Source organism: Puntigrus tetrazona, chromosome 7, assembly GCF_018831695.1.
Source record: "Puntigrus tetrazona isolate hp1 chromosome 7, ASM1883169v1, whole genome shotgun sequence".
Taxonomy (NCBI): Eukaryota; Metazoa; Chordata; class Actinopteri; order Cypriniformes; family Cyprinidae; genus Puntigrus; species Puntigrus tetrazona.
In genome coordinates this window covers 22,155,577-22,172,758 of record NC_056705.1, presented here as the reverse complement: position 1 = coordinate 22,172,758, position 17,182 = coordinate 22,155,577, and the positions used below count along the sequence as shown (strand labels likewise).

At 39.1% G+C, this 17,182-nt stretch overlaps 1 protein-coding gene across 3 annotated transcripts in view; it reads right to left on the bottom strand.

Moving 5' to 3' along the window:
* Positions 1–13,618, bottom strand: part of creb3l1 (cAMP responsive element binding protein 3-like 1) — a 28,151-nt gene extending 14,533 nt beyond the window's left edge. For all 3 annotated transcript variants that reach the window (XM_043243283.1, XM_043243284.1, XM_043243285.1), the window contains exons 1-2: positions 13,266–13,618; positions 1,337–1,541 (exon numbers count right to left, since the gene is read on the bottom strand). In XM_043243283.1, the coding sequence (XP_043099218.1) occupies positions 1,337–1,541; positions 13,266–13,367 (307 nt within the window). In that variant the 5' untranslated portion in view covers positions 13,368–13,618. The remainder of the gene's footprint in view (positions 1–1,336; positions 1,542–13,265) is intronic.
* Between the last annotated feature and the right edge of the window lie 3,564 nt (positions 13,619–17,182).

Here is a 17,182-nt window from a genome sequence, read left to right as displayed (position 1 = left end):
CCCTCCTTATACTCTACAGAAGCTACTGGGTCCTGCCCACAGGGCACTGTAAGGCTTTGATGTCTCTCAGGACAGCAGGTATCATAGTGGGGTGACTCCAGGCCGGCGGAGACGGAAAAGTGATGCTCATTAGCAGGTTTAAAGTTACTACAGAGCAACAGGAGACAAAGTAGTGAACCAGCCAGTGCTTACTTTAACTGCCCCCTAAAGCCGCTCACAGTCTTTATAGGGGCAGGTTTATGGATCAGAGGGGATATCACACATAGCTGAAACACCTGAACCCACTGTGGTCATCTGAACTCTATAGACTGTCAGGGGGAAAAAATGAGCAAAAGCTATACTTTTAGGGGTACAACATATTGTCACAGGGATAATACAAGGACACCTTTGTAACCTGTTTACCTCTAAAATTACCTCTAAAATAGCATGTTAATGGTACAGATGGCAGGGTATAGATGGTTGAAATATATTTGAAATGTCTGACAGCTCAATATCTCGTGAGGCCTGAAAACTGTATAAATAAATACACTGTCAGTAAGTTAATTGTTAATTCGAATATTATATCCTGCATGTCACTATTTATTTTACACTCATTTTTAACAAATCACACCTTGCTAATATGCACCTTTTTGCAACCCTACATATTCACATTTCTCAGAAAATTCAGTTCTCTGAGCTAGAAAGCACAGAGAGAGAAAGAAACAATAGCATGAATGTCTTCCGAAAGACCTTCATTTTGGATGCTCAGGGCATTGTAGCCTGGCTAAATGGATCGAGAAATCCTGCAGTACCTTCATGCTTCTTTAAGGATTTGTTGATTTAAAGCCTGACTGGAAAGAAGCTGCAGTCTGCGCACACACTCCTAGCATAGTCAACCTAAGTTCAGGATGATGCAACTCTCTTAGCCACCCCCACCAAATTCTCCATCCGAAGCTGGAAACCAGATCCCTTTTTATTTTATGGATGTCTACAGCTCCCTGGACCGATCGTGGCGTGTGTGAGAAAGAGAGAGAGCGAGAGAGACAGACGGATGAACTGACAGAATGAGTGAGCGAGTGTGAGTGTTGGCTGTCTTCCTGGAATTCCCAGCTTCCAATGGTAGACTGAGCTCTTGGCTAGAGCTTTGTCAAGGAACCCTGTGCTGCACGGGTGCTCCGGGAGATAAGGAGGAGAGACGCAGAGAAAAGAAAGAGACTTTACAGAAAAGCAGAGCTGCTGATAGATGATGCTTTGAACTATGGCGTTTATCAGGAGTGTAAAATCTAAGACAGAGAGCTGATTTTCTGCGTGAATGGATGACATGTAAGAAGAGGTATTAAAAGAGCTGCTCGCTAACCTGCATCATCATCTGATTTGATGGGCATGGAGGGGCTCTGGGGGGCAGAATCCCCGCTGAGAGAGTAGCTGTGTTCTGCCTGGATGTCAGGGTTTGGAGGGTCCAGATCCATATCCAACAATGGGTTCCTCTCCGCCAACAGATGATCATCAAAGAAACTGTTGAAAAGGTCATTGGAGAAATCCTCCATCTGCTCTGAGAAATGCTGGGAAGAGACCATAAAGACATTTTTTTATTTAAATGAAATGAATACTTTAAGCAAAGATACAATCAGTTGAGCAAAATCAACAGCAAAGATATTATCAATATTAGCATGATTTCCGAAGGATCATGTGGAACTAAAGACTGGGAATAAACATTTGCCAGCATATTAAAAAACAGTAATTTTAAATTGTAATAACATAATTACTGTTTTACTGTATTTTTGGAACCTTGGTGAGCACTTTCAGTAACACCTTACCAACCATAAACTTTCAAAGCCTATCTAACCATAATGCGTGAACAAATAATTATTTGGCTGAATTCACCCCACTCCCTGATTTTGTTATTATAAGCAAAGATCAACTCAAATAACATCTTGAGATGCTCAGTTGATATAAAGCCATTTTACAAATGATCATTTAAATAGTCACAATTGAAATTCAGAGGAACACTGATAAAACCCTTCTGTTATTTAGCCTGAGGTGCATGTGGATGGAAAAAAAGACACACATTCTTCCATGCATGAGTGCGTTTAGAATGCATGTCGTCATTTTGCGGATGGAAGGACGTGTGTGTGCGTCTCTGCTGTAGGGGTATGCGAATGTGTGTTTGCTGAGCCAGGGTGTGACGAAGGTGTGAGAGGACCTGATCGTGTTTACATCCTGGTGAACGGGGACAGGTGTGTGAATGACACACCTGTAGCGCAGAGAGCATGTAAACCAGCCGCTATGCACATATCACACATAAGGACACGTGCACACATCCAGACTCGCAGCACCTGTATGAGTTCCCACACAAACCCCTAACCACCGCAAGACCTCTCTGAAGAGGGGAATGGGAAAGCAGTGCTGTTATGAATGTTTACTCTGGCTGTCCATTTTCGACCAAAAAGCTTTCAAAGCAAAATGCCTGAGTTCGCAGTATCTGGTCAAACTTGTTGCTCTCACCATATGGATGCACAAGCAGAGGAACAGGAAACAAACCCTGCAATGGCAGTTATCCGTATTGTTTGATGAATGACATCCTGGGAACACCCTGATTATTGAGTTTGTGAAATGACGCAGCTCTCCTGCTGTCAGTTCTGGGCTAATCACCACGGTTGAACATGGCAGTATAAACAATTCCACCCTAAAACTTTGAAGTTTGTTAAATGTTCCTGCTCCTGGATGTGTGGGGTGGAAATATTTACAAACTTGATTAATCTGGACCGTAGGGAATCGGTATGCTTGCAAGCTGCACGTGTGTTTTAATTTGCATACAGCGCTTTGACAATTTTGTCAAGTAAACCATTAGCTTAACACTAAATGCAATTTTAAATGATGCCTGTTATGAGTGGGATTCGATGGAAACCTGCATTCACATATGCAACTTCCCTGTCTGTGTGGTCTTTGTACATCTGTTATCAGAGCAGACAGTCAGAATGCTTCTCTAATCGGTTTTATCTCTCAGTAATGTTCTTTCCTGTTTTGACAAGTGTCAGTTAAGAGTTTCTTATGTGGTGTCTGTCTGGTTTTTGGTTGACCTTACAGGGGCCAACGGTAATGATGCAATGCTGGGGTGCTGATGCAAGAGACCTGAAATTCCACATCTGGAAGACTCTTCAGAGGAAGAATTCCAGAAGAGCTTGGAAGAAATGGAAGCGTGAGCCTCTGTCATTAGGGTCAAATTTGAGGAGAAATGAAAACAAGTCATATCTCAGGCTTACAGGTAAACCTTTATAAAAAGTAGGATGAAAATTCTGTCAACGTTTGTTCACCTTTATGCTGTTCCAAACCTGTCTGTATGAATTTCTTTCATTGTTTTTAGAAAACAATACTAGTCAATGTCTACTGTCAACCTTTTTGATTACCAACATTCTTCAAAATATCTTCTTTTGTGTTAAGCAGAAGAAAGAAACTCCCCCACAGTTGAGTAAATGATGAAAAAATGTTTTTAGCTATCCCATCAGGTGGTTTGTTCAAGCAGCCTTATTGGATCAGGCAGACCTATCAGGTCCTGCACACGTTTACCATACTAAAGTACACTATACATTTCTGTTGACATTTCACAATGATTACTGCAGCTGGGGCTTTTGAGCTAATTTCTACGACATCCATTAGTCTTGTGTAATAAACACACAGAATGATTTTATCTATGTTGTACTGACTACAAGGAAGAGAGAGTCGTATATTTCTGCATTTTCTAACTAGAAGAAATACTCCAACAGTACTTCTGGTTCAAAAGTTATTGAAACAAGAAGCACATACCAGCAGGCATCTCATGTCATTCAAAGCTATCACATATCAAAGAGAAAAGACAAGTGCATGCAAGCAGTATATATATATATATATATATATATATATATATATATATATATATATATATATATATATATATATCTATATATGCATGTATGTACACACACAATGTAGTATAAATCAATTCTTAATACACTTCTTCAGCTTAGCCAATACTGTCATTTAAAATATTTCTGGTTTGTCACTTGGGCGCTCTTCCTAAAATGTTAAAAAATGGACCACAGCTGCAGCAGTGCAAAGCATGTGTGCGCAGGCTGAGCAATGCCCTATTTTTCCATCTGATCCATTTTCTTGAAGTAACGTTTGGGTCATGTCCGGGTCTAAGCGGGCTGGTAAACTGCACGGCTGCTCGACTCATCGCATTCCATTCCCTTATTCCAGACCTCCAGCTGCACTCCAGCCAATCAGAGCTCAGTATGCAAATGAGGAGAGGGGAGCTTGTCATTTTGGAGCTGGAGTGCAGGGTGCGCACGGAGCAGATCGGTGCACAAGAAAATAGTCTTTGGAAAAATAAATACGCTGATAAAAATCATTCAGCAGCAGTGGAATTGGGAATACATCCAAACCCACAATGTTTGGGAATATATGTGCCTCTCGCTGAGCAAAGGAGTTATTTCTGAGAACAATGAGTCACAGCAAAAAGATTCATTCTTAGAGTGGCAAAAACGAGAGAAGGAGAGAAGTTCTTGATCTGAAGACGGACTTTGCAGATGTTTTGTGTTTACACTAGTTAACGTTTGATGCAAATGTGGTTAAAATATGTTTCCCTCATGTGAGGCATGAGCATCAGCTTCAGCCACAGCATGATCTGATCAGCTTTATTTATTTACATATCTAAATATTTAGGTAATAGGCATGCATGAACTATTCTAACTCATCTGGACTGGATCTGACATTTTGTACCTAAATATAAAGGGCATTAATGTGTGAACGTAGGGTGAAGATGCATTTCAGCATTTTAGCATTTTATCATATTGTCTCCAAACCAGCACATCTGCACTTTTAAGTCTGTTCATATTCTCAGTTTCGGATTCCAGCTGGCAGCTGTGAAAGATCAGAGATGGGTCAGGGAGGATAGTCATGAACTAACGCTCATTATGATCCGTTCAGCATGCATGATGAGCCAGGCGCGTGAGAGAGGCAGGGGGGCGGGGGGGCGCTTGCAGGTGAGGGAGCCAGGCCTCTGCAGGTGTTCGCAGGTGAGGGCTGATTTAGATTACAGGCATGGCGTCAAGTTCACAGCTGCAGTCTACGACTTTTGTAAACTTGCCACCAGACACAGACACCACCATCCGACCCACCTCTCTGGAGATCGGGTCACACGGGTTTCTCACCAAAAGGATTTCAAAGAAGCCAGTTTTTGTGTTTAAAAAGCAGAGGACTTTTTGATTGCAGTACTGATAGTATGGAGAATGAGGCGATGTATCTAAAGTCTGCATGAGAGGTTTTATTCTAGTCCCTGCTCTCCTCCTGCTCCCTCACTCCCTTCACCCTCTTTTTTCCTTTCTTTCTTTGTCATTTCTTCTTCCTCCCATTCTAACTTTCCAAATACAACTCTTAGGTCCCTTCCCCCTCTTGCTTTCCTCTGGTTTCTTAATTCCAGTTCCAGATTTTTCTTACGTTTTGCTGTCAGCCGCAGAGCAAGAGAACCACGACCACAGAAGGCAGTTGGGCTTCAGCCCCACCTCCAGACGGGAGCCACTGAGGGCCACAAACCAGACGAGCTCTTCTGGAGGTGAAACAGTGGGTGGGAGAAATATAGACATATCTGAACTAGATTTTCATGAAGGGGTGAAAAAGAAACTGAAAGACAGTGAGTTACAGACACTGCAACTTTTATAGGAAGAGTGAAAAGGATCCAAGTACACAACTGAACTAGAGGGATATCCTAAGGAGGGAGGAATCCCCATAACCATCCTCTATTTTCTGCTACTGGTGCATTTCAGGAGGGGATGGGGTCTCCAGATGTGTTCCCCATCCCCCTCCCTCAGAGGACTCCCTGTACTCTGTAATTTTGCCAGGCTAAATTGGCTCTCTCAAAAGAGCCTGTGGCAACACAGCCCTGGGCAGAAGAATATCCTGTATACAGAGCAAATAACTGTGTTAGTCTAGTCTGTTCCTGTCTGACCACAGAGAGGAAAAGATGAGGCTTCGATTTTTCGATGTTCTCTTTTAATATATCATTAAAATGACTATTGACAGTAAGTCACAACTGTGGCATGTATAAAATATATTTGCAAGACAGTCACATTGTGAAATTGTAAATCACAATAAAGACGAATATTTGTAAGTGTGAGATAGAACTATAACTACAAGAAACAGTTCAATTTGGCATTCACACTGTGAAAAATAAATGAAAAAAATTTGAAAAGTTTAAAAGATATAGTCCCAAATCACAGTCACGATGTGAGATATGAAGTCACAATAAAGAGACCCAAAGTCACAACTGTTAACTAAATAAAGTTGCAATTATGAGATATAGTGATGATTGCAAGAAATGAAGTACAGTTTGGGAAAAAAATTGAGACTTTGAAATAAAATTGGAAGAATTTGAAATATTCATAATGTTGAGAAGTCACAACTATGTGAAAATCTAATATATTAGTCATATCGTGATTAGTCACAATGATGAGATATACATTTTACGAGTAAAGTAAATATTAAAAGTAGTAATATATGTGAGACTATCATATATAATGAAATATAAAGCTACAATCAAAGTGGCACTGTGAGACAATAAATATGTCACAATTGTGAAATATAAAGTTGCAATTATGAGAACTGCAATGTAGTGTTGCAACTACAAAATCACAATTACATTTTACTTTTTACTCTAAGGTAGAAACATGCTTCACTGTAGCTTTGATATAAATTAAATATATTATCCATTGCGGTTATAATAAAATACATTAACTTTCATTAGCATCTCTGTTATGCTGCATATTCAAAACTGTTCCCTAGAATTAAAAGTCATTATGTAATTAACATACTCAGCTGGGTCTTTGATCCTCAGTAGAGAGGGAGCCTGGGAAAACAATGCTAGATATCTGAGTTGGGGACCTCAAGGTAAGCTGACGACATGTTCCCGCAAACACTGACACCCACCTGACATGTTTATTCAGAGCCTGAGGGGTGAAACAGAGCTAAGGGTGGGTACACATATGTCTCTGCAGGGCTCACTGCCTTAGAAAGGGGCTAAGAATATGTCTTCCACATGTGAAGAATAAGTTATGCATCCTCTAGCGCAAAGGTTAGGAGTCAAAACACAACCCAAGAGTGCAGACACAGTTTAAAAAGTTCTGGAAACTCTTGCCCATCTTTCCTCCGAGGCCTTGTACCTTTGTAACCTAATGTGTTCTAGCTCAGACTTTCTTGTTTGATCAAGTAGTTGGCAGCAATTCAGACCAACATCTGAGTCGCAAATAACAATCTGATAGGATTTGACCAAAGCTAGACGAGTGCACCAGATACAAATCAGACATTAACCTGACTTGCTTCCGACCACTGCTGGTCATTTTCTCAATGAAGGGAAAGACAGAGACACTCTAAACTGGATATATAGCAATGTTTCTTCCATTGTGATGGCAGTTTGCAGTTTGCTTCTATAATTCAAGATAGGACTCTCTTTGGAGGTTAAATCTAGTACACTTCAGGGGGTCACTGAGCAGAGCAGTTGGCTGACATCTCTACAACATCCACAGTTCTGTTCACGGCAGCCCCTCGGGAGAAAGACAGAGAGAGTGAAAGATAGAGAGAGTGCCTGGAGAGCAGGAGGAGTTCTGGCATGTCAGGGAACTCCTGCTAAAACATCAGCTGAGGAAAGGAATGCAAGAAGAAAAAAATGATCTGGGGTATTTGAGTTATCAAGTTAAATGACAATTGACCTTAAAATGACAACTGACTGCACTTCAAACACAGGCACGGAGTTATAGCACTAAAATATGTATAAATTGTAGATTTTAGCCCTTTTTTAGGCCAAGGACCCACTATTGAATGCAAGGACAGTGCTGGAAATAATTAATTCATTTTTGCGCAAGAGATCAAATAATAATCAGTGGTGACAGAGATACTAATTCGGGTTTGTTTTATTTGTTATCAGACATATTACAATGTCTTTCACAATAATAGTGTAGGCGGGTGAAAAGAATCAGCACCCACTATTATCGGTGAGCAATTGCTTGTCTATAATGTATTTTACAAATGCTTTAAAACTATTCAAAGCATCTAGCAATTAGAAAAAAATGAAAGGATCTGGTTTGACAGGACCAAAGCAAACACACCCTTAAGTCTCTACACACTAACTGCTGATTTAGTTATTTTGTACGCTCACGTAAGAACACACCTCAGTGAACTCTTTTTCTCTATTTATGTGCATCATGTGAACAGATTTAAAACACAAGCCAAAGGTATGACAATAGCAGCCATACTTAACCTTTACCGAGCTATACATGACAAAATTACGCAATGCATGGGAGTGATCGCCATACATCGTCCTGTTCAGAACGGAGAAAAGATGTGCGTGAAAACTAAGCATAATGAAAATTACAGAGTGGTTGAATTTAGATCAGGTGATGGATTAGTCTTCTATATTCACAAAGACTGGGAAAACTGACTGATTAAAAGCTTTATTTCAGTGGCAGACTGGCTTAAATCATGTGGCTGCCTGATGAATCAAACTCCATGATCACAGAGTCAAACTTCTATTTCTGTATCACACCCAGAGAGTGTCATAACTTCTTCATTCTTTACAGTCATCTTAATTGTAGCTCACAGATGTTGAGAGTTAGGATGAGAATAACAGTTAGAGCTGTATCACTACTATCTTTATCGTTGGCCCAGTCGTTCTGAAGATTATGCAACCCCTCTTTTCTGACTTTCCTTCTCTTTATTTTTCTCTATTTCTCTTTTTTTATGTCAACAGAAGCATCCACTACATCTGAGAGAAAACTCTGGAAGAATGTGCTGTGTATCCTCCCCTCCAGATGCTCCTCACCTCCCCCTACCCTCAACATTCACCTCAGACTCTTGGTAGAAGTTTTCTGCCTCTACTAATCAAAGACCATCATTTTTTATTTCAGTTCCAATAAAAAGAACATGGCTGAGAGAACTCCCCTGCCTGCTAGGATACAAATGAAATGCATAATGCTTTGCTTCAGATATTACATGTGGCGTCTCTGCCGCCTAACCCTTCAGTGTACTATACGTACAAGCAAAGCAGAAACTATTTTTTAGACAGGTGGGACCTGCCAAACCTGTAGATATCATCTCCAGTCTTCTTCTAGGGTTCAGACACGCTATGTGCTTCTAAAGAATGGTCTTGAATCTGACTCATCATCTTCTCTTCAGAATACTGAAGATGGAGAGAAAGCATCAGACCACCCTTGATATTCAGGTTTCTGTTTTTCCTCACGTGTGGGAAGTGACTAAACAGGTAAAAGATGTCAGACTGCTAAATGACTTTGTACTTTACAAATTTCCTTTCAGAATGTTTTGCATACATTCACAATATTGTAGTATGACGTCCTCTGCGTCAGTGATTAAGCAATACGAACAGTCAGAATGTTGGTATGATGCATAAACGTAAAAAATTATTTCAGAAAGATATTTCATCTTTCTGTAGCTCATCACAGATATAGCTCAGATATAGCTACGTCAGCTGAGATCAAATGGCATTCATATAATCAGCAGATGCACATTAATCGTTTTTTTGTTAGAATTTTATTTCCATATTAATAATGGCTTCTCTTTTTTACTGCGAAAGAAACAGATCACAGTATCCCGTTTATGAGATTAACACGGTGAATCATTCTCTGTCACCAAAACCATTTTCAGTTTATGAAATTGGGCAAAAAACAGCAGTATAATACCAACAATATAAATCAAAAGACAGAATCACAACAGTTCCCTTTGTATGAAGGATGCACTAAAGAAATACAGCAGATATATAATATAAAGTCACTGAAATAAGCCTGAGGTTTTTCTGCACTGTTGTGGTTCACAGATCCTCTCTGTGATCTTACCTTTAACACACAGCTGAGTTAGACGTGCTGATTTCCACCCTTTAGCGCAAGCCATGCAATTACGCTAAAGCCGTGAATTAAACAGCCAGACGTGCACACACACACACACACACACACACACACACACACACACATGCGTTCTTCTATCACTGTAGGGATTTTCCATTGCCTTCTATAGTTCCTATTCTGAGATAGTAATATTTTCTCTCCCCTATTTCCAAAGGCAATTTTACACAGTTTGCACAAAAATTTAAATAATCTACTCCTCTAATCTTTTTATCATTTAATCCCATATGATTTCCTTTGTTTCGTGGAACACAAAAGGAAAATTAAGCATCCTAGTGACAAAAAGGATGCAAAAGCAAAACAATATGATGGCCCAAAGCAAACTACATACCAGATCTTAAAAGTCATAATTTCTAGACAATAAACCTTTAAGTCACTGAAAACTTTGACAATTCTTTTAAAACCAGACTTTTTCAATTATTTGGTTAATCCAGTTCACATAAGCGGTCTGAACGAATTGTCACTGAATTAATCATCACTGGAGGGAACAATGTATAATGACTTAAATGAATCTCTGTTCACTGCAAAAGAAGACTTGTTATACAGTGCATGAGCATAGGCCTATATGAACCACTTTTATGATACTCAACTGTTTTAAGACTGCACTATTGGAAATTCATTCTGATTTGCAGTGACCACAAATGCTCATTTTTTGATAAATGATCAGTTCAAACTGTTTTGCATTTAAACATGATTTAAGTTGCCATTATCCTTATAGGGATATTTGGTCCCCCGCACACAAATTTACACTCTGGAGGAATTCCAGGTTATAAATATATCTTACTGCAACACTGCTGGATTGACCCGCTAACATTTATAAACATAATGGCAGAATGAATGAACAAAAACACACAGGAGGTCAGAAACCGGTGTGTGTAACCCAGGAGCAGTTTCCTCTGCGAGGGCACAAGGCAGTTATTCACTGAGCCTTCAAGGGCCAGTGTCTCTCTAACACACATACAAACACACACACACACATATGCCGAGGGGTAGAGTGGGGGACCATGGAGGGTCTGGAGTGGTCTTTTACAGACGTCCATTCACACACCCACACAGGAGCACAGTGGCATGCATACGCTCATGCACACATACACAGACAGCTATCAGGAGCCGTGAATGAGCCCCCTTCACTCACAAGCCTCTCTCTCTCTTTTCTCTATCATCACTCTCCCCTTAGTCAGGTCCTTACAGAGCAAACTGGAACACAGCTGGTACTCAATGAGGGACATCTGGATTGAATACTACCCAATAAATACCCTCAGCAACCAACAGACCAGCAGAAAAAAAAATAGAGAGGGACTAAAGCAAAATCTTCATAAGAAACCCTAAGACTCTAATCCTTATAAGACAAGACTAAGATTTCAGTAGAGATACACAGCCAGACGGTGACTAACATTATCTAGCTATCCATTTTTCTTAGCTTTTTTTCTCTTAGATTGTAAGTTCAGTTTACATGTACGAAGTGTATATTTTGGGTCCTGTAACTTTACTCATCTAAAGATTTTCACTGATATTAAACAAATACACAAGTTAATATTAAAAGGTCCTGTGGTGAGACATGTATTTTTACTCTTAATTAATATGAGGACACAAAATGTTCAAACAATCATAAATGTATAACCAAGTAAGAAAGTGAAAACATTATTTAAAGGGATATTTCACCCAAACATGTCCATTTGGTCTTCTTTTTCTATTCCGCAGAAGAAAGTCAGCCATACAGTTATGGCTATGTCAGGCTAAGTGAATCTATCTGACAACTGCATCTTCATTAAATTATAGTTATATATATTTTGTATAGTGAGGTTGCTCATAAGAAGCTACAGAATGCGTCTCCTGTCTGTCTATCCACAAAAGATCTTAAGATGACGCTGCAGCTTCTCTGTTAAAATAAAGGTCAAAACTGTTCCATCTCGTCTGAGTCTCATAATAGTGGTATTTGTGATGTCTCCTTCCATCTCTTTCTGTGTCTCTGCGATGGGATTAAAAGGACCTCATCATGAATGTGTGTCAGTAGAAGCATATGCCACAGGACTGTTTGAATCACTGTGGAAACTGCAGAAGTGTCCTGGGCTCCTAATGGATCATATGCACATGGAACACTATGCTAGCTTCAAGTGAAATGCATTAACAACCAAAACATTTCTTTCCTACTGACCTAATTAAAGGAATATGTAATGCAAAAATGAAAATAAAGTCTTCATTTACCACTCACAGCACTCCAAACCTTACTTTCTTATGTGGAACACTTTAGGAATAATGCAATTTCCATGAACTGAATGAAGTCTGTATATGTGAGACCACGTTTAATAATAGTATACTTTTTTTCACCTTTCATTTTAATTTTAGAATTCAACTGCTCCAGTAGGCAGTCATTTACTTTCATTATTTTCACCTTCAGTTTTCCATGGAAAACCAAGTTTTTGGTTTGGAACAACATGATATGGTACATTTTAGTTATAAATTTTATACTTATTTTGTTTATTTTTGCATGTCACATATAGCCACATATAGACCTATATGATTAACTGTCAATATCACCTAAGATGAGGTAGTGTTTTTGATGGCATGATTTGATTATTCAGATGCTTTCAGAACAAACAACAAACACAGCATGACAGTACCGGTTCCCCACTTTCTGTGCCAGGTAAACTCGTAGATTGCGTCTCTGGCCTCCAAACAGCAAATATACCACGAAGTCCAATAACTTAAGCATCTTGCTTCGCCGGCTCAGGCCGGACACGAGAAACAGGATGAAGCGATCCGTGGGCGTGGCTTGGAAGCGTTGTGTAGGCGTGGTTTGGTTAAACAACGATGCGGCGTGTGGGCGTGGCTTAAATAAACAACATTAACGAAGACCTCCCCCCCGTTCCCCAAAGGTCCGGTTCAAGTTGGAAAGTGCCCCTATCTGTGTGCAGCTGGGCAAACTTCACAGTTTGAGAACTCCTGCCCTTGTTTATTTTTAATTTGCAGCACAACACCCCAGACGATGTGTGACAAATAAACTGAACAATCACCTTCATATATGCATAGGGCATACATGCATATTATATTATTCTATACATGCATATATATATATATATATATATATATATATATATATATATATATATATATATATATATATATATATATAGTATAGACATATATTTATCTTCTCTAGTAATAATAACAATACGATCATAAATATTTATAGTTTCGTGAGAGAATATTGTTTAAATGCCATAATATTAGGACAGGAAAAAGTATTCGAAAATTCTTAAGACATTCACAATTTAAGACAGATTGTGCACATTTAACCTCTCTGCTACTGTTCATAATGATGAAAGATGCGTAGGTTTGACGTACCACATTGGATAAGAAATCACTCTCATTCAGATCCTCTAGGTCCAACAGGTTGGAATTGGGAAAAAGTTTGTCCGAGGCGAAGTTGTCCAATATGGTGTCCATATCGGCTGTGAGTTAAAAAGGCTTGTAAAAATAACAATATCTCAAAGGTGAGATAGGTTGCAAAACTGTTGAAATCCAATTCAAAATTCGCAACCAGTAATGTGTTGTGGCTTAAGCGACGCGCGCTCGTCTGCACTGTCAAGTCGCCTTCATCCACTGATCGTCTATAGTCTGCCCATTTACACTTCTCTGGAAGTGTCGGATAAATTGGACGTGATTAAAGCGAAGTGGCCGTGCGTGTTTCTTCAAAATCTGTCTCATTCATCTGCGTTGAGTCTCTAAGGGGTAACTAGACTGATACATATTAATGTTGTCCCCGCCCTTCTCTCGCTCTTTGGCCAATGGTAACACCCACCTTTCACTTCGTTTAAAGCGACAGCGCATTGATTTCCGAGCGCTTCAGCCATTGACGCACACGAAAGACTGAATCCATTACTGTAACAGCCTTGGCTGCCTGTTACGCAAACCTGAATTCCACTTTTGAAAGTAATAGTACAATGTTCATGACCACAAAATAGCTAGAAATCCTTCAGGATGAAACAGAAACTAATTTAGTCATGTGGAATTCATGTAAGATGCTTTAATGGAGGAGATTATAATGGATCTCAAATACTCTCCAAGTTAATTACAAAGGGCAAAAATGCGATCACTGAATAACCTCATAGGTTTTGATGAATTTGTTAAATTCTCCCCTCCAACGTGAACTGGCCTCAATGATCTCATTTTTGTCATACGAGAATAAAGAGGACATTTAGGTGTTGACATTAAAACCAAATCATATAAGAACAGATAAATCTAAATATGTGGTGATGTGCTAAGACCCCACATAGAGAGTGTGATGTCTTCTGTTAGTGTACTCTTTTGGATTATAAATTACAGAAGGTTTGTTTATGAAATTTGAACCATTAAAAGGCAGTGGACCAGATCGATTTAACCTTTAAAGCGTGCATTCTTCATGCAACCTCTTTTTCATCATTTTGAATGACAAATGATCTCTGTCTGATAATATTTGTCTGGCTAACTTTCCTTTTATATAATTGCAGTAAATCAATTCACTATAGGGGGATAAGACACACACATGAGTGGAAGATGATTCAGTGTCTGATTACAGATTGATTCCATTGAATCATTTCACTAATTTGGCTCCTCACCCATCTCTTTTAGATTATTTGCTCTTGTCTGTGGAGTGCTAAGTCAGTTCAAGAGATGAAAAATCATTTCAGATCAAGTGTGCAGGATACACAAGAGTTTATAAGGATGCAACCTAATACTTAGCAATTCTTTCCTCATTGGCAGTTTTCTCACCAGTAACTTTACCTCAGGTACTGTTACAGCTCTCTTTCCTGCTTTTTCTCTGTCTTTCTCTTTTATTCAAGGTGCCCTAGTTTTATAGAAACCTGCTCCTCAATAATGGAATTTCTATTTGCAGTGAAGGGTGTCATTTTTCAATTCACATCCTACCTTCTACACATTACATACGATTACAAAATAATTTTGTTATGTAACTCCAAGCAGTCCAGTTGTTGTTGGGGGTTTGCCCAGCAAAAGTGGAAATATCCATTACCTGTTATGAATTACTCAAGGCTGTTATGGTTTAGGTTTATGGACCAAGTTGATGGTAGCTCAAGGATATAATGGTGATACGGTTGTCTCAGCAAGTCTCTAGTTTACAGGTTTACCTTACCTGGGATTGTACCTGAGTCCTGTTTACTCCAGTCCAAGGGCTTAACCATTATATACGGCCATGGACCGCAAAACCAGTCATAAGGGCCAATGTTTGAAATTAAGACATCTATACAAAGTTTAATAAATAAGATTTCCAATGATGTTTGGTTTGTCAGGATAGGGCAACATTTGGCTGAGGTACAACTTTTTTATGTTGTTTTTATATATTTACAGAAGAAAATGTACAAAATATCTTCATGTAACATGATTTGTCACTTTATATGCTAATGTTTTTTGGTAAACAAGAAAAATGTATAATTTAGACCCATGCAATGTATTGTTGGGCTATTGCTACAAATATACCTGTGCGACCTCAGCCTGGTTTTGTGGTGCAGGGTTACATGTTATGGGGTTGTGGTATCAAAACACGTATATATTTATACTTTAGAAATTGGGATGTGTGACAAAGTCAGCTAATTAATGAATCTTTTCAAAGGCCATTTATTTTTTATAGAGCAAACACTAAAGAGTCATCAAAGGATGTGATGAGACAGACACAAATGTTACTGACGCTGATGATCAGCCAGAATCTTGGTTCATGTTTGACTAACACCCTGACTGACACCAAAAACATCAATACCGTTTTACCCGCTTTCACTCATCTCCAGGAGAAATTTATAAATGATTCACATAGAAATGTCAGTGAAAGAGTCCCATAGTGTGTGATCGATGACCAATAACCTACCACACCACAGTCCTCTAAAATGTGCATGTGATGCAGGCGAAGCGGTGATATTTTGAGCTAAACTGCATCCTCCTTATTTCCACAGATTAAGAATCTCTCTGACGTCAAACAGCCTGTAAACACTGGAGAGCTCTCTGTCTCTTTGTAGTTGTCGTGGTAACCCTCACACCTGGTCAGCTCTCCTGTCCGTATGGTTTTTATGGTCATGTGAAGCTTCCGTCCTCCCCCTGTGCAATAAACACACACACACACACACACACACACACACACACACACATACATACATCCCATAAACAGTATGTAGAAGGTGACATGCTGGAAAAACACCATAAAGCAAAGCAACCATGAGGTTTCACTTTATTTACTGCCTTGTGTCTCCACATGGTCTGCAAATTCCAACCCCCCATCCACATCCCCACACACGCCTCTCCGATCAGCAGCTTTTTAGTCACACTGTGATGTTTGCTGTGTACAATACTGTTAAATATACTAAAATGATGCCAAAAGTGTCATACAAGCCAGCTCCAATTACAATCCTAGGGAAAGCACTAAAATGACATCATGGTATCAGAGAGTAAAATTACCCTTTGGGTTAAGTATATGGTTAAATAGAAGGAAAAGAGTGAAATCCCTTTAACTACAGTTTTGAACAGATCATCCACTCTCCACTCTCAAAAGTGTTTCCCATTTTCACTCTAAAAATTTTCAAAGTGTGTATTTCATTTCAAAATATTTTCTCCTAACTCAAAGCTTAAAGGGATAATTCACCCAAAATTGCAAATTTTGTCCTTTTAGACCTTTGTTCACCTTTGGAGCACAAGTTAAGATATTTTTGATGAAATCCACAAGCTTTCTGGCCCTCCATACTCCCAAGGGACAGAAAGGTAGTGTGGTTTCACCGTAATTTTATGAAGCTACAAGAATACTTTCTGTGTGCAAAGAAAACAAACAAACAAAAAAACTTTATTCAACAATTCTTCACTTCCAAGTCAGTCTTCAACTGGGTCACCAAAATATTCTAAAACTAAAAATGTTGATGCAGCAAAAGTCTGTAATTTGTCTTTATTATCTTTCATTGTATGGAAAAACAACAGTTGAAACATTCTTCAAACCTGCTTGGGAAACCTGTTTGAAAATGCATAATTTTGTGACATTCCGTTTGGCATCAAAAATGGTGCCAAAAATGCACACAGTCCACTTTTATCGAAGGTTTGATGGAGTTTTGCTATCCTGTTATCATAAGGGTGATAATGGCATTTCAGCTGTGTAACAGAGATACGTGTGAATAAGAAAAAGGATGAGGAAGAGAAATTCAGAACAGGTTGTTGAAAAAGCTTAATTTTCACTGCTTAGAAAACAATATCTACACTTTAGCGTACAACAGTATTTATGAGCACTATACTAG